This window comes from Fundulus heteroclitus, chromosome 12 (genome assembly GCF_011125445.2).
Source record: "Fundulus heteroclitus isolate FHET01 chromosome 12, MU-UCD_Fhet_4.1, whole genome shotgun sequence".
NCBI lineage: Eukaryota > Metazoa > Chordata > Actinopteri > Cyprinodontiformes > Fundulidae > Fundulus > Fundulus heteroclitus.
Window position 1 is genome coordinate 43826528 of NC_046372.1, and position 19263 is coordinate 43845790.

At 40.4% G+C, this 19263-nt stretch overlaps 1 protein-coding gene across 1 annotated transcript in view; it reads right to left on the minus strand.

Annotated features, from left to right (window-relative positions):
- tacr1a (tachykinin receptor 1a) overlaps window positions 1–12366 on the minus strand; it is a 112013-nt gene extending 99647 nt beyond the window's left edge. Inside the window, exon 1 of the mRNA XM_012849446.3 lies at window positions 11616–12366. Coding sequence (XP_012704900.2) covers window positions 11616–12019 — 404 coding nt within the window. The 5' untranslated portion in view covers window positions 12020–12366. The remainder of the gene's footprint in view (window positions 1–11615) is intronic.
- Between the last annotated feature and the right edge of the window lie 6897 nt (window positions 12367–19263).

A 19263-nucleotide genomic window follows, 5' to 3' on the forward strand; every position in this document is an offset into this window, starting at 1 on the left:
TCACACCTCAACCCGCCTCAAAGCCAACGCTGATTGGACGTTCGTTTGGTGAACGGCTCCAAATTTTCTTTAACGGAGGGTAGCCAGACTGATCTGCGAGTGAAACCTTGAAAGCTCGCGAGATCAGGATGGTCTCACGAGGCTAACAGAGAGCTGCACCCCTAGCCAAATCTATAAGTAACCAATAGGGTGTTTTCACTGACGTCACTGGCCAACTTCCGGTCCGCCATATTGGGTGGCACACTTCCTTATCTCTAGTTGTCTTACACGTATTATCGTATCGCGAATGGATAAGTACGCCAGCACGCTAGAGCGACCAGATAAGGACGTATATCTGAGGAAATGTTCCGTGATCGACCATATGGACCCCTATGCCCTCCACGGTGCCTTGTTTAGCCGTAATCCAGATGCATTACCTGGTGTTCGGTGAAAACCCTCTGCACACTCTTGAGGAAATGAGAGCTTACAAGGGTCTAGAGGCTCACAACCAGTTCACATCTGGTTATGTACATCAAGGAAATCGCCATCATACGTGGACGGGTGAGTTTTAATAAGATGGTAAAAATGTAAACAATCCGACGCAAATGTGTCGCATGCTTCTGCGGTGGCTGGCGGCCGGCGGCGGGCGGTGCGCGAAGGCGCTTGGCTGCAAGGCCGATCGACGCCGCTCGCGGCTTTAATTATTTAAGCAGAACAATGACCAGTGCAAAATTAAGTTGTATTTACCGTATTGGCGCCGGTAGGAGCTGCAGATCATAAAGCCAGCAAACAGTGGGAACACAGCAACTCGTTCAAAGGTAAGCTGCGCTTGGACGGGCTCTGGCCCATGCTAGTTTAGTAGCTGCTAACCGTCAGTGCTAACAACCACTCGCGCATGTAATGTACTTTTAACTTGCTGCTATGTGTTTCAAATGTTTAGAACACACTCTCATTGACATCGGGATACTGTGGAAAGTTATGTTCGGTCGACTTGCAGCCGCTATCCAAGCGAGCCGACGATCTCTTTGTTATCTCTGTAACTCGTTCAAAGGTAAGCTGCGCTCAGACGGGTTAGCACATGCTAACCGTTAGCGCTAACAACCACTCGCGAATGTAATGTACTTTTAACTAGCTGCTATGTGTTTCAAAGGTTTAGAACACACTCTCATTGACATCGGGATACTGTGGAAAGTTATGTTCGGTCGACTTACAGCCGCGATCCAAGCGAGCCGTGGACTCTTTGTTATCTCTGACAGTTGTTCTCCGTGGTTGCGCCTCCAGGCAGGAAAGCGGTGGAAAATTAATCTGTTTCTATGTTTTTCCCATGGCGATCATGTGTTGCGCTGTTACAGCCCACAATACAGCAACGGTTTACCATGGTTGAAATCAAGTTAAGGTGAAATTAATCAAATTAAAACACGGCTGAGAGAGGGAGTACAGTATGCGGTAGTAATAGGCAGTAGAGGCGGCGGAGGCAGTCAACATGACAGCCGCGGAAAGTAATAAGTCATAACGCCCAAGCCCTATTATTAATATATTCTTCTTACATGTTTTAAATACTTAACAGTTAATTACCTGTGACAAAGTGAGCACCGCAGACTCTGGCGTATTCCAGCTTAACACCGTCCAAATCGGACCTGGATATCCGTGTCAGCCATAGGTGACGGCGTTGTTCAGACAGCTGTTTTTTTTTTTTCACACTGATTCACTATTACGGCTGGTAGGCGATAGAAAGAGCGTTGATCTCCACCTCCACGGGCCGTGCAACCAACCATTAAACACGTTTTCCCCATTGTTCACTTCCAATACTGCCTAAGGCGTCATACAATGCAGGTCAACGGTGCGAAACGACTGCCACCCAATATGGCGGACGCGCTGAGTAGTCACGTGAGCGTGACGTCAGCTGAAAACCCTCCATTAGAGACCAGCGTGAAATTGGATGGAAGCCAAAAGGTTACAGGTATACATACACACTTATTTATCTGGTGTCCCATTCCGTTAAAACATATGACTTACACAAAAAAAACTACCTAAATGGAATTGGAATGGTGAAAAATCTAGTCAGACTCATTTTATCAGAGAAAAAAGATATTAAAGCTGCAACCAGCTTAGGGCCGCTTGGCCTGTGTCGCAGCCGCAGGGGATCAGCATGGCTCCCTCCATGCCTTCAGCAAGAAAAAAAATCCTAATTTATGTTCAGTGTGTCTACACGTTTTTCTCCTGTAATTTCAAACTAAACATCAAGAGCAGTTTTCAGAAACAGCTGACCACAGGATTGATATTAAACACAGGAGAACAGCCTCCCTAAACGACAGCACTTCTTCAATGACTAGTAGATGAGGACTATTATGATATATATATATATATATATATATATATATATATATATATATATATATATATATATATATATATATATATATATATATATATAAATACATACACACACACACACACACACACACATGCGTATATGTACCAAAAAGCAGTCTTCACCTTACATCAAAGTCCTCCATTACTAATGAAATTAGCAAACATTTTCTTACTCAGCATCGAGGACAGGGCCACACCTTTCTTGGTAACTGTAAGGGGACCAGCTCATTGCACTGTGATATTGCCAGCAGAAGGAAGTGTACGAGTTGTTCCATGGTGCAATTTTAGAGCATCATGGTGGGTAAATTTATACCCTCTGGATTTGGACGCTCAGTAAAATGGGACCTGACAAATGTACTGCCTTGCACCTTCTAGAACTCAAAGAGTATCTTGCTCTGACAAGTCCCTTATCTTTAATACAATGCCCTTTAAAAAGTATTCATACCCACTTTATAATGTTGCAAGAAGTTTTTTTTATATTATTATTTGTACAGAAAATAGCAAACAAGTTTTCAACCCCCCAGAGTCAATACTTTGTAGAACCTACTTCTGCTAGGGTTAGCCTTTCAGTGTGTCCTCACCAGCTTTGCACATCTGGAGACTGGCATTTTTACATATTCTGTTATGTAAATAGCTAGAGCACAGTCAGTTTATAACATCTGTGAACAGCTATTTTTAAGTTCTGTGACAGACTGGCAATGGGATTTATGCATAGGCTTTGACTGAAGCATTAGAACACATGGATTTTTGTTTCTAAAAGCAGCCATTCTAGGTCTGGCTGTGTAGGGCTGTTCTCCTGCTGAAAGGTGAATCTTCATGCTTTATTCTCCGTTATTAGGACTTTTGAAAAACTTTTTCAAAAAAGCATACCAAAAGCATGATCTGTGATGAAGGCATGTTTCGATACAAATTTACACGGGTGAGTTCAGTTACCTGGGGATAAAGTTTAATGGATAAAAGGTCCTGGTCTGAGTTAGGACTTTCCACCTTTCCCTGGGATTGAAGAAGGGGCGGGGATTGTGTGCTGCAAAGCAAGGCACTCTTCCACCAGGAGGAGTAAGGAGTAGTAAGAATCAAGTCTTTTTGTTACCTGACCATAATGAAATAGGTGAGTGTCCAAATCTATCAATTCTATGCCCTTAATTTATCACAAAAGTAGCTTTAAGAGGTTTTTAAGTGAGAAAGTACACTTCAAAACTTCCTCTGTGCAGAGAAGCGGACCAGAAATAGTTTCAACAATACCTAAGAACCTAAGGTGGGGTAAAACAAGGATCAATATTGGTGATTTGTTTGAAAGATAGAGGTCTGAGAGACCAAATTAATTTTAAAATGGAGGCAGAGTTGACAAAGTTTCTCCTCAGCAGGTAAGCACCATTTTTTCCACCTAATTTACAAAGTTATATGGTCTAACAACAACTTAATCTAGCTGGATCATCTTCACTCATCATCTTGATTTGTGGAGTGCACCAATACTGTAATAGTTACCCTGTTGACAGATTCCTCCACTTTAGCTGTAGATCTCTGCAGTTTCTCCAAAGTTAAAATGGGCCACTTGGCTGCTTCTCTGATTAATGCAATCTTACTACTGTTTTGGGAGGTATGCATTTGGGTCATATCTTTTTCATCTTTGATGATGGTTTGAACAATTCTCTGTGAGATGTTCCAAGCTTGGGATATCATTTTATATGCAAACATATGCTATGTATAATTTATCAGTCTGTTATTGAAAATATTTAGACTTGTTTTTTAATCTGATGGTTTGTGGTATTGTCAGCGAATAGCAGGAACTGTCTCAGTGGCATTGTCAGGGTTTGCTCCAAAATAATTGCCGTTCAGTAGAGGGACTTGTACACCTTGTGGGAGAGACAGATGGTAAGAAAAGCCAGGGGAATAGTCTCCCGAAATAATCACAGTCGGTCTACAGACTTTACCTTAATGCCCTCAGGCCGACGCTTTGTAGCACCTCCTAAGAGCACCAGTAGATTTTCAGATTATTTTATTCCTTCTGCTATTAGTCTGCTGAACCGTGATGGTAGAGCCATGGAGTTATTTTAGATGCAATGCACCAAACCACGCAGTAGCTCAGGAAATGTCTTTTGGAGGTTATTTATTTTGATAATGCGTAGAGTAGTGTGTTCTTTTTCTGTGTGTGATTGTGATTGTATGTACTACCCAAGTGGACTGCTACACTGAATTGCCCTTTTTGGATAAAGTATTCTGAATCTGTCAAACTTGTTTTTACAAAATATAAATAACTGAAAACTATTGCTCCACTTTGCACTGGTCTATGACATAAAATACCAATAGAATATTAAATTTGTGATTGAAACATAACATGGAAAAAGTTAAACAGTATAAGCAGTTTTGAAGATTCAAGACACAATTAAAAACAAATTTAAGAATGAAACCATTTTTCACATTACGTGGTAATGTCTCTCACAAAACCAGCATATTTGGCCCAGCATTGTTTTTGCCTTCTCCTTTTATTGTTGGAAAAAATGTCTCAACTAAAGCTGGCTGCCAGAAAGCATGCAGAGCTATTTTCATGTCTCTACAAGGTTCAACTCCAGATTCGCTGGGTCACTCCATGACTCAGGGACATTGTGCTACTGCCTCCCTTCCAGAAATAGATTCCCAATAGCTTTTAAAAGACGGTAGCACTGGCTTGAAGGTCAGTCACTGGTTTTCTCCACAAATTCTGTAGTAAAATATTCAAGTGGTTCACAAGTTTTCAGATTTAGCTTTTCACAGACGGAAAGTCATTCTGGTGCCTTCTGGCAAGTCCTCAGCAGGTGGGCATGTGCTTTTTAGAGATGAATGCCTTCTGTTAGGCCACTTTGAATGAATGAGTTCCGTGCCAATGGCTGATATTTTTGTACGGTTCTACCATTCCCAGAAAATAAACTCTGGATGTACATTGCCTTGCATAAGCGGTCAGGCACCATCAACCTTTCTTGATATGTTAAAACTACAAACATCAGGTGTTTTACTAGGATTTTATGTGCAAACTAGAACAAAGTAGTGCATCATTTCATAGGAGGATGGTAAATTATTTACAAAAAATGTGAAAAGTGTGATGTATATTTACTTACAACCCTAAATCCTGCTATCCCCAAATAAAATCTGAAGCAACCAATTGCCTTCAGAAGTCGCCTAATTAGTAAATATAGTCCATCCACGTGTCATTTAATCTGTCGTTTTATTTGAAGGCTAGATCAAGGGTTAAGTTGGAGAAAACTTTAAAGCAGGGTTAGAAGAGAAAAGAGTGTGCCAAGATTTAGATGTTTGATGGACAATATTCAATTCATTATTAAAAATTAAATAGGGTTTGACACAACTGAATACCTACCTAAGACAAGGTTGTCCATTCAAACTGACTGGGCCAACAAGGATAAATTGAATCTTTGAATGATTACTCTGTAGGACATCCAGAGGTCCATAGCTCAGATGGAAAATCTGTTGAGGGCCCCAATAACAGTACTATGCTCCCCAAATATGATTTTAAGAATGCATGGCTGGAACAAAGCCATTGTTGAAAGAAAGCCCATGGAGTTATTTTTGTAGAGATTCAAAGATTAACATGTTTTTGGACTGATTTTCCACTGCATGACCCAAGTAAGCTTGAGCTTCAGGTCACTGAATGGACGGACAATGCAAAGTTCCTTTAAACAGAGTGAGTCTTTCAGTTCCTGAAGCAGCAACGCATCTGTAGACATTCATTGAGAGTGTTCTTTCTTTAAAATGCTGTGTTAGTTTTAAACCAGATGTAACAAAACCCCCAGTCAGTCATGGCAGAAGGGGTGTTTACACTGAGCCTGGTTCTGCTGGATGTTTCTTTCTGTTAAAGAGGAGCTTTCCTATCCGCTCTCACTATATGTTTGCTCGGTATGAAGGATTGCTTTGAAGTCAACGACACAAAACAAACAACCCAACCACTGTGGCTACATGCTCCTCCAGGACAAAGGAATGCTGCAATTCAATGACTTGATGCAATCTGCTGTGTTTCCTAAAATAGAAAACTTTTTAATCAATCGTTTTTTTTACCAATCAAAGGAGGATGAATAAAAGTTCAAGGGCCTGGACATGTACAATTACATCCCCAGTTCTAAATAATAATTGTTTTCACTATTTTACTTTTCAGCACAAAAGGGATCAAATAACAAATGCCTTTAACACATTAGTGACAATGTTGCACAAAGGAGATCGAAAAAAGTATTTGATGTCCAGACTTCACACTGACAAGTTTTCATTTAGAAATCAAGGCTGGAGTCTTGATTACCTAGAATGTTTCATGAGAAGTGGACCGCTGCAATAAGAACAGCAAGTCTGCTTACAAGATAATCAGAGGATTTTATATTTAATCTGTTCACTGAAGGGTGAAGTATTTGTTCAGTCAGAAAAGAAAGAAAATGACCCATATCACTACAATTTAAACATCATCCTTTTATTCAGTACAACTTGCTGAAATCTTGTCACTGCCCTTGTAGTTACTGCTGTAATCCGTAGCAGCCTGATATTTTTTGACTGTCGATTTCTACATCACACCAGCCCCCTCCCTCACCACAGTCACCACCCATCATGAGCCTGAATGCATCTCAGGTGGGTTATTTCATTAAAGCCAGCGCATCGGTGTCAGTGCTCGGATGTGCTTCTGATCTGTGAATTGTGCCAAGGAGAAACACCGCAGGCCTGATCGCAGCAGTGAAGGAGATGACAAAACTTGCTCTCACCAGGTAACTGAGACGAGTTCCCACAGATGTGCTCTCTATTTGGCAGAAAAATGTCACATGTAGGAAGGCAAGGAAACGCTTAAACTCACACAACAGAAGAACTTGTGAAATATGAACTCGTACCTCAGTAATAGTGAGAGATAGGACTGCAAATGATGGGTTCTCTGTGGTTCTCTCTGTGCCTTTGTTTCCACGTACATTATCTTTTATTATGGCTTTATACTGCAAAGCCATGATGCAATCAGATTCAGATTATTGCTGTTTTGCATCTTTTTTGTATTTTAATATCTGTAGCAGGGGTCACATAGCAGAATTCTTCAACATTTCCATAAACAGCAAAATGACAACTAAGCAGATCCTGTTGCCCTAAACACTGAAACTAAAGTGGGGTTCTGTTAAAACGTTAGAAGTGAATGTCATAGATTATCTTAATTGAGATTAAATCCAGATTAGTTTGTTCCAGAGGCTGAAGCTAACAGCTAGTCCACTAAGGTGGGGAACTGAGGAAGGCACAAAGCAGAATATTTAACGATACAGAAATGAGAACAGAACAGCAGCAGAATCTTGACAGAACCCCCCTCGTAAGGGCGGATTCAAGAAGCCCCAAAAAGATCCTAAACAAAATCTACCCAACCAGGTTGGGTGGAGAGGGCCTTGGAAGAAGGGCATGAGGCAGAGTTCTGGAGAGCACCCTAGAGGTCAACAGCATAGGACGAACCTAGGAGGTCGATTGCACAGGAGCCCGGGGCTGGACTCTGGAGGCTGGAGCTGGGGGCTGGACTCTGGAAGTTGGACTCTGGAGGCTTAGAAGGAGCTCTTTCGACTGGAATCCATGGAGTAGCTCTAAAAAATGATGTGGAAGTATGAAGAAGATAGGAATGAGCTTTGGAGAATGGTGTGGAATCCTGGAGAACCTTTGACAAGCCTCTAGAGATTATGGCAGAGGCAAGTCCCTCATCTGAGAACTTGGAAGAAGAAACAGGAACTTGAGGCTGGAGTGAAGTTGATAGCTGGACATGAGGTGCAGATGGTGATGACAGTATTGAATATGTTGGAGTCGGCAGTGTAAAGCCCCAGGTCTCTGGGGGACACTGGAGGGCACTGAGTCTTTGGGTCGTTGGGCTGACCCTTTAACATAGCTGGCAAAGATGAGAAATAGAGACATGGAGCTGGCACAGGCAAGACTGGGGGTGTAGAACAGGCTCTGGAATGATGTGGAGGCATGGAGAAGACTCTGGCACTCTGAGGTGGAGTGGAGAAATGGAGGCATCAGCCCGACCCTCTGACCTCCAACCCCACGACCCCCAGAGAATGGTTGGAGGCGTCGGCCAGATGGGGATGGGGCACCATTAACAAAATGTCTGGCTTTGCCCCTGACAGCACAGCCGAATGAGTCGGCTAAGCCTGTTCCTCGGTATCCGGGGAGCTGGCTGTGGGGACGCGCCAACCCTGGTGGACAGACGTGTAAGGTGTCAGCCTCAGAGGGTGCCTGCGATACGTGCAGGCACCCTCTGAGCTACAGCTGCTGTACACAACAATTCAACAACTCAAGCTACAAAATAAAAGTCCCAAACATCATGACAGAACTGCCTCCTACATATATGCTTCTGTCAAAATAAATATCCAATGCAAATGTGAGGACGGTTTAAATGTTTGTAAAATACCTTTTTCGTATATCAACGTGGTGTATTTAAGACAGTGGAGTTGTTTTAAAAATGGTGGATGTTTGCTTTTGTTTTTACTCGGGCTAGTAATTAGCTTACCAATCTGGATTTATTCTAAATGAAGATTCCTAAAGAAAATTATTTACTGCATCTAAGGTATTAATTACTAGTCTTAACAGTACCTGACTACAGCAATTTCCCTCTTGGATTATTAAAGTATGTCTGATTCTGATTCTGATTCTGATTAAAAATCCTCAAATTTCCCTTAAAGCTCGAGAAACAGTCACAGTTTCCTGCTAATACGGAACTGAACAAACTGCCCATTGATTGCTTAAGCTGGCGCACATGTTGCTATGACAACAAGTGCAGGATGTCTTTCGAAGAACCAAACGATCCAAGATCATGCCAAATCGTCAACAATCAAATCCTGCTAACTGAGTTAGCGACGTACGAAGAACGGACCCCAGGTAAGTCAAATGTTTGCTAATGCTAACCATTATGCTAATGCTACTGCACCTGGCAGCCAGATGGCAAACATTACACTTCAAGGTTGGAATAAGAATAGGTGAGCGTGAGTGTGCCACTTACTGGCCTGAAGGCATTAAACCTGCAGCTATCTCCTTTAAAATAAAGTTTTTGTCACATCTTTATTTTAAAGGAGATCTAGGTTCTGTATTGGGCCCTTCTTCAAACAGAGGCAGCTTTTTGAGTCTAAAGTATTAGTAAATAAGTAATTTCCCCCTGGGATCATTAAAGTATGGCTGAGTCTGATAAGTCTGGCCAGAAGCGAATTTATTTAGTAAATTAAATTAGTTTATTTGAGTGAAATTGACCTTAAATATTTGTTAGAAATTAAATAGTTTAGTTGAGTAATTGCATTTTAGTACTTTTTTGAGGGGGGGGGGGGGGGGCATCACAACAACTCGCTTGTATTAATATTAAACAGATACCGTTCTGTCTGTTGTTATAAGAATTTATAGCAACCTTTTTTTAAATAATGTCACAGATAAAGTGTAGCTTAGGCTATCTATCTGTCTGTCTCTATGGATATCTCCCTGTGGCTCTACGGTTCTTCAGGAGTGAATGCTGCTTGTCGGGACTTTGATGCAATCAACTGGTTTCCTTATATAGGACATTTTTGACCAATCTGTATAATCTGACCCAATCTGTATAATATGATTGAACTTGATTTTGTAAAGTGCCTTGAGATGACATGTTTCATGATTTGGCGCTATATAAATAAAATTGAATTGAATTGATATTGTTGCATGGGTTCCAACAAATATTAGCAAATAATTAAATTACCAAATTACCATGCATTCAGGCTTTATATGTATTTAATATATTTGGTGACACTTTAACAAAGTAGAAACAGTTATTTTGATGCTAAAAAAGCATATATATATATATATATATATATATATATATATATATATATATATATATATATATATATATATATATATATATATATATATATATATGGGACCTATATTTATTACAAACTCAAAGCATAAAGACACTAACAGTTTTCAAATTGTTTATTTCTGTAAGTCCAATTATTATTGCAATGTTCACCATTATTTTTTATATATCATCACTTTGCTAAAATAAAGCCCTACGCATTATTTTGCAACAGAAAAATTGCCTAAATCAACATAATAACTTATTGTCGTATTATTTTGTGTTTTATGAAAAACCTGAAAAAAATTACTTAGGCCATTGTTTTAGGAAGGTGAGGATATAGCATGTTAACCTAATAAAGCCCAATTATAGCAAAACTTGAACGGAACAAAATTCTGGGTATTCATGTGTGGTAGGAAAAAAATATTCAGATAAAAGATAGAAGGTGTCAGCATAGATTCCATTAAAATACTTTTCTGGGTGTGACAAAATGTAGTTTAAAACCTCAAGTCTAACAAATTCAAAACAAACTTTTTCAAAGCACTTTTGTTTTGTCTAAAGCTTAGCATTAACAAAATTATCTTTTGATACTCTACTATTCTTTGGTGGTAAACTATTTAAATACTGTGTAGTTATCTGGGGAAAATTCAGACAACCGCTGTAATGACTGCAAAAGGTAGCAATAAGAATTATATAATGTGCCAGATTTTGTGAACACACTTAATGCATTTTTACAGTCACAAAACTTTGGATCATCCAGACTGAAAACAGCACTGGTTTTGTTTAATGTAAGTAACAAACCATTGTTATAAACCTTAGAAAACTCTATAATGAAGGAGGCGAGGATGATAATTAGGGCACACATTACATCAAAAGATGCACAGCATTCAGGTGGCCAGAAGAAGATTTTTACGTAACACTTTAAATCCATTTGAAATATAAAATTGTGAAACAATGTTGTCTTGGTTTATGTGAACATTGGTTTATGTAAACATTGTGTGTATGAATTTATATTGATGCATACACTGTAGGTAGATCATGTTATATTGCTAGTTATTTATTTGTAGTCTCAATAACTAGCACTAAAGGGGTTGGGATTAGGGAAGTCTGCATGACCATTTCACTCATGATCAAGCTTGTAAATTATTTTAAATAACTGGAATAACTTTCATCCTATTATTTCTATTTACATGTTGTAAATAATCAGTCAATCCAAAACGTGTTTCTAATTTACACAATAAACTGAATCCTCCATCTCTCAGGTTTGTTTTTTTTTTTTCTCCTTTTGAGCAGATGAGACTCCAGCTTTTAAGCAGGGAGTACTGCTACATTTTCACAATATCTCTCTAATGTTTTGGGCTTTTCTTCAATTATTAGTCAGGTTCTTTGACTAATAATTGACCTGTCGACCTGCAAAAGGGGTATATGTCATCACAGCAGCTGCGTGCCATGCTCTGCAGCGTACCTGTCTAGTGCGATGGCAGTCATCGAGTAGATGCTGGCAAAAACAGCCGCGATGGGGAAGAAGTTGTGGAAGCGGCAGTAGACCAGTCCGAAGTACCACTCGTTGTGCACCGCGTAGGCGAAGTTTACCACCGTGTTAAAGGCGGACATGGATGCTTCGGCGAACGCCAGGTTGAGCAAGAAATAATTGGTGACGGTCCTCATGCGCTTGTGCGCCATGATGATCCAGATCACGGTCACATTGCCTACCACTGACACAACCACTATGCAACTGTACGCAATCGCCCACAGGACGATTCTCCAGACTGGTTGCACGAACTGGTTCCAGTACGCCGTTCCGTTGTCGGTGCCGTTGGAGCTGACTGGCGCGCTTGGGGCATCGGTCGTATTGAATAAAGGATCCATTCTGCTGTTCCGAACGCAAGAATCACTGCACCACTACAGGTTGCACCAGAATTATAAGTCCAGTTTCAAACGGGAGAAATAGCAGTGGGGAGTTTTGCGCCACGCTCATTTAGAGCAAAGCACTTTGTAATTAAACACGCACAGCCGGTTACGTGTCCACATACAAAATCTCCCTCTATGGATTGACTATAGGTGCCTGATATAGGAGTTCAAAAAATATCCCCACTATGCGCCGTGCGTAAAGACAAAGGCGCGCCTTTTACGCACATTGATAGTGGCAGATGTGTGCGCTCAATCAGCTCGGTAACTGAGAGAGAGAACTCTGCTCTGCCTTCTAGTGCTGTCCTCCTGCTCCTCTGCTCCAACTGAGCCGCTGCACAGCCACTTATGGAGCGAGCTAAAGCGCATCCGTCCAATGGGCAGGCTTAGCAGTCATGATTATGGATGAGCTCAGGTAGGTTATTCATTTCATCCGATTCAAGCCCCTCACAGAGAGCCCAAAGGGATTATCATGCCTAAATACATTTTATCTGATTTAATTTGCTTACTATTCCCGTGCTGGCGGTAACAAACAGAGCAACCATGGATAAACAGATCAAATAATAATAATAATAATAATAATAATAATAATAATAATAATAATAATAATAATAATAATAATAATAATAATAATAATAATAATAATAATTGCTGCTGGCAATAATACCTGCTGGCAGCAGTAATTTTGCGGTTAAAATATAATTGCTATCTAATAAAAACTATTTCTCCGCAAGACGTACTCTGTACTGGGATGAGATGAAGAACCGCATCAAACACCCCAGCCTTCCCCATTCACTGCCCCCTCTTGTGGTCTCACAGTATGAAACGTGATTGGAAATCAACGAGTCTGTGGAGAAAATACACTCAGCAGACTGTAAGGACCGGAACACATTTCACAGTAAGCTGTAAAGCTCACCCTTAAGAACAAATTACTCTATTCTGGAGTGCGTGTGGATAACACACTTAAGGAGGAACGGATTTGGTTTCAACCAGTATTCATGCCCATTGAACTATGTTACACACAGAAACTTCAATGTATTTATTGGGATGTTATACTTTGCTTGACAGATCAGCACAAAGTAATACATACTTGTTAAGAGAACATTGTTTAAAAAAATTTTCACAAATAAAAATCTGAACGGTGTGGTGTACAACTGTATTATGTTCAATGTTCAGTCTCAAGACTTTTGCAGCCTACAATGGGTTATGTTTCAGAATTGGACTGTATTCAGTTCTATCCACCTTCCAATGAACTCCTGTACCACTTAAAAATAATTGAAACATTAATTTATTGACAACAAAGACAGAACACATGTTTGTATGTTGTTTCACTGTTTCAGTCTGCATTTACACAGCAGAGTGTTGTGTGGTGCAGCTCGAAGGGACGGCTCAGACTACGTCAGAACCCTATTAAAAGGCTGTATGTGAAGCTAATAACAGCAAACGCTAGCTTACAGGTCTGTTGTCTAGGTGGTCTAAAACTTTGCTGATGCTCGTAAGCTTTATGTTGCTCTCAAACATCCATGTCGTACTGTTAGTTTAGCATGTAGTACTGTTACACTGAAATGCGCCGGCAAGAACCTTGCCAGTTGGAGTTGCTAATTTACTCCATTCATCCTCCCAGATATGTTCCATGTTATTCAGCCAGTTGTGGATGCAGCTGTGTAATTAAATAAATTGGTTGACCAGATTAAATGACAGTATTTAGTCTTGGGTTGTGTGAAATAAATGTTTAAATAAATGCGTGTATTCCAGTGTGACTTATATTCCGAATAATATGGTACTTGGCTTGTGGCAAACTGCTAACTGGACATCCTATGCTTCCTAGCTTCTGTATGACAATTACTTTCTTCTCTGCACACTCCCATGATGGGTAGATCTGCAGAGCGCATGACAAATATTCCACCTGTGGACAGATTTTCCCACCTGATCTGTGGATCTCTGCAGCTCCTCCACAGTTACCATGCTCTCCTTCCCTGTCCTGCCAGCTAAGGTTCACAGTAATGTTTTAGTAGGTTGGCAGTTGTGCCATACACTTTCCATTTTTAGATGATGAATCAAACAGAGCTCTGTGAGATGTTCAAAGCTTGCAATTTTGTTTTATAACCTAACCATGCTTTACATGTCTCCCCACCTTTCTCCCTGCCCTGTCTGCTGTGTTCCTTAGTCTTGATGCTATTTGTTCTCTGGTGTTCTATAACAAACCTATGTGACCCTTACAGAACAGCTGGATTTATACAGAGATTAACATGACACACCGGGGATCTCTGTGAACTAATTAGGTGATTTATGAAGGCAAATGGTTTCACTGGATTGTCTTCATGAGTATCAGAGTGAAACGAGGGTTAGTACAAATGCTTTCCACCATTTTTGAACAAAATTGGTTGAAAACCATGTGCCCTTTTCATTTCACCATTACATTATGCTTGTATGTTGTACGCATAAAATCTCAATAAAACATTACATTTTGATGTCTTAATGTGATAAAAAATTAAAAACGTTCAAGTTGTCTATATACTGTTGTCAGACAAACCTATGTGTAAACCTTGAGAGAAAGAATATATAGACCAACAGGGCCTAGAAAATAATTTCCTCAGGAAAAGTTACTCATTGCTGGAATGAAACTCTATGTCCTACATGCTGTATGTTAAGCTATATTTAGGTCTCGGTATCGTAGAATTAATTAAATCAGTTAGGGTTTGTAACTTGTCTCTGATAATATACAAAAACATAAAAACAACAAAGAAACTGGAGATTAACTAGGTTAAAGGGGTCAGGTTGAGATTGTGTTAGTAGCTTATGTGATGAGCAAATGAGAACCAAATATATACATTTTCAGTTTTAATAAAGGTTACCATGTTTTAAACTAAGATATAAGCTAGATCTAACCCAAGGTATAAGCAAACAAAGCAGTGGCTTAGGGTCCCCAAACAAGCAGGGTGTGGTTATATTAAGGAATCTACATACAGTTCTGTAAAGAGAAACTAGGACACCTGACCTTATTAAATATTCAGTTTCTTAAAACATCAATGATTCCACATTTTTTAAGAAAACCTGATCTATGTAAATGCAGGATATCCCTGAGATGCTGCACTGTTTTATCCTGGTATCTTAAGAAGAAATCTCCTTCCATCACTACACACTACAGTAGGTTTCTGCATGCTGCCTTCTCTGTCACTCCTCCACAATTGGGCAGTGTACATAAAGATACAATATGCTTTAAAGAGTGCAATCTTCATTGGAACAGTGAATATAACCAAATATATACCAAATTTAAATCCCAGCATATTAGTTTGGAGGCATATCATCACACAGGTCATCAGATCATTTTGAAACATGTTTAACATCCGTCCAGAATTAAAGAACAATACCATGCAGAGAGAAGCCAGAAAATACTAAATTCAGGTCCAAAAGTATTAAAGTATTATTTTTCTTGGTATTATATTAAGGTAAAACCTTAAACAATATTGTAGCCAAACTCTCAATTACTGTTAAAGACCAGCACTGCAGGTACATCAATAAAAACATTTAAATATTGTGAAAAAGTTCAATAATTTTTTTATATCTCCAGAAAGTGAAACCTGTAGATCTATATTACACACAGAGGGGAAATTGTCAAGCATTTACTTTTTTTGATCATTATTATTGTTGCTTACAATTCATGAAAGTCTTAAATTCAGTGTTTTGAAAAATTAGAACAATGCAAAACAAAAATTAAACTGAAAATGTTGATGTGTAAATGTTATACAATGGCCATAATAAGGACAACACAATCATTGAGATGACTGCTGACTGGACAGATGTCCAGAAGACAGCCCTCCACAAGGAGGGGAGGTCACAGAAGGTCATTGCTGAAGAAGCTGGTTGTTCACGGCGTTTCATGATCTGGCCTTTCTGCTGTCTTCATCCTGCCACTCCTCCCATGCTCTATTAAGCCTCATGCACCAAACCTGCGACTCTGCCTCTCCGATGCTCTACAAAGCAAGCGTATACCACAACACCCGTTTCTGGACTTCGACCTTATCTTCTGACCAATGATCTCTGCCTAGAACTCGGATTTGTCTGCCCTATTTTACCCTTGCCTGACCCGAGCCTGTCCCTTAGATTTTGATCAAGCCTTTGTCATCCTGCCTCAAGCTTCTACAGTGAGTAGCCATCTCTTTTCACTGCCAGGTCACCTGCTCACTCCTGGAGAGGTTATCTGCAGGGCTAACGGCAGCCTTGAAAGGATTGTCAAGCAAAATCTATTTAAGAATGTGGGGAAGCTTCACAAAGAGTGTACCGAAGCTGGAATCAGTGCATCAAGGTCTATAGCTTGTTTTCCTAGTGTCAATCCATTCCTGAACCAGAGACACCACAAGTGTCTTGACTGGGCTAAAGAGAAAAATACCTTGACTGTTGCTCAGTGGTCCAAATTCCTCTTTTCAGATGTAAAGTTTACATTTGATTTGGAAATCAAGGTCCCGGAGACTGGAGGAAGAGTGGAGAGGCACAGAATCCATAGGTGTGTCCCAATTGAGGGGCTGCATCCTTCGTAGGACCCAGTCTATGTGGGACGGGTCATTCATTGACCCCGAAAAAGAGAAGACTAAAAGAGATCAGCTTGTGAATTGGGACGGTCTAGCCTTCACCGGCTGTCCCCACCCTTACCTCAGCGTACCTCCTGTTGCCTAGCAACAGCGACACCGTTAAGCTGCTGTGAAGCCAGACAAATAAAGCTGATAATTAATCCCGCTGTAAATAACAGTTTTTATTTTACTCTTTAGATATTCATTATGGCTCACAATTTTTTATGTTGCATTATCATCTTTCATTTTGTGCTAATTCATTAATCAGTCAAATGTTTAGTAATTTGAAGTTGACAGAAATATACCACTAAATAAAACTAATTTTTGACTAATTCATGTAATTTATTAGTAAAACATTTTTACAATTTAAACACTGACCGCGTAACTTTCTGAGCAAAGTTTAAATCAATTTATTTGCAGGGAGTAATAATAATGAACCAGCTCACAAAGTCAGAAAGCAATGTGCCGGGAGACTGCCGTTCTCTCTCAGGATAGCGCATCAAGACCACCCGGTCAGCTGAAAGCCGACGAGGTGAGCCAGCTGCAGTGCTCCTGCAGCGCATATGTCCGGGCATTTTTTAAATCAGGCGATATGTCAATACACCGAGCAGATATTTCGGGTCTACACTCCTCGCTGAAAACAGTTTCAAAGTTACTTTCATGTCACACAAAGTGGAATATATCCAACTTTATTCAAAGCTTTTCACACCTCTGTCATTTCTGTTTTTGTTTGAATAATTCTCTTCAACTCGCAATGAATCATGGGATAGGATGGGCCATGAAGGAAACACCGGACCCATCCTTCAAATCAGGAAAAAGAAGGACTCATTCGTCGGGCACATTTGAAGGAGTCTTAAAAGGATTTGTGAATTGGGACAGCTTTTGTCACTGCACTGTGACGTAATTGGCCTACAAATGCGGCCTTCTGAGGATGCAGCCCCTGAATTGGGGCAAACCACATGTTGCTCTAAGTCCAATGTGAAGTTTCCACAGTCGGTGATGATTTGAGGTGACATGTCATCTGCAGGTGTGGTCCACTGGGGTTTTTTGGAGTTCAGTCAACATGGCCATCTACCAGGAAATTCTAGAGCATTTCATGCTTCCTTCTGCTCCCAAGCTTTATGGAGATACTGATTTCATTTTCCTGTAAGACTTTGCACTGACCTACCATGCCAAGGCATCAAAAGCTGGTTCAGTGACCATGGTGTTACAGTGGATAATTGCCAGAAAACTGGCCTGACCTGAACTCCAAATAGAATATATGGAGTATTGTCATGAAGAAGATGAAAAACACCCAAACCAACAATGCAGATGACCTGAAGGCCACTATCAAAGCCACCTGGACTTCCATCAACGCTTAACAGAACCACAGGCTGAACACCTCCACGCCATGCCACACTTATGCAGTAATTCATGCAAAAGGAGCCCCGACCAATTGTTGGGAGCATGGAAATGAACATAATATTCAGAAGTCTGACATTTTTCTTTAAAATACTCTTTCTTACATTGATCTGATGTGATGTTCTAATTTTCTGAAACACTGAATTTTGGATTTGCATCGTCTGTAAGCCATAGTCAAGAAATTACAAAAGATTAACGCTTGAAATAGTTCACAGGAAATATTTTCATGTGTAATGGATTTATATAGTATTATTACACTGCTCAAAAATGAATAAATAAAGGAACACTTTTTAAGCAGAGAATAATATCAAGTCAGTTCAATCTCTGGAATAATGATCTGGTCTGTTATGTTGTAGAGGAGATTGTTAATCAGTGTCAGCTGTTTCAGCATCAGTGAAACTGACAACAGGTGCATTAAAGGGCCAAGAACGAGACAGCCACAAAAACACCAATGGCTTGGTAAGTGGATGTCACAGACAATTTCCCTCCTTATTGTTTGACTATTTTTCAGTAGTTTTGCATTTGAGGATCGTTGGAGCTCCTTAACCCATCAGCAGAATTGGTATCTGCTCAATTATGCAAGGAGGAACAGGCTGAGTTCTCCCACAATGGGCCACTGGTATGAATGTCTCTGATCAAGCCATTGGAAAAAGACTTTGTGAGGGTGACCTGAGGGCCCAATGTCCTCTAGTAGGCTCTGTGGTCACTTCACGGCACTGTGGAGCTTGACTGACATTTGCCAGAGAACACTGAAAATGACAGGTCTGGCCCTGGTGCCCTGTTCTGTTCACAGATGAGAGCAGGTTCCCTCTGAGCTCATGTTACACATGAGAGAAGGTCTGGAGAAGCTGCCTGCAACGTTGTTCAGCATGATGGAGCGAAGGGGGAGTGCTGCTCTGGGTCATGGAGGGATGCACGGATAAACAGTGGTACCCTGACTGCCATTAGACATCAGGATAAGGTTCTTGGACTCTGTTAGACCCTTCGCTGGTGCAGTAGGTCCTGGGTTCCTGTTGGTGCATGATAATATAAGAGTATGCAGGCTGTTCCTAGAGGATGGAGGAGCCGATACCAATTACTTCTACCATGTTTCACTGATCTGAATCCAACAGAACATCTCTGGGACAGGATGTTTAGGTCCATCCGACACCACCAGGTTGCACTTCAAACTGTTCAAGAGCTCTGATGCCCTGGTCAGAATCTGGAAGGAGATTCCTCTCAGACACCATCTGTCAT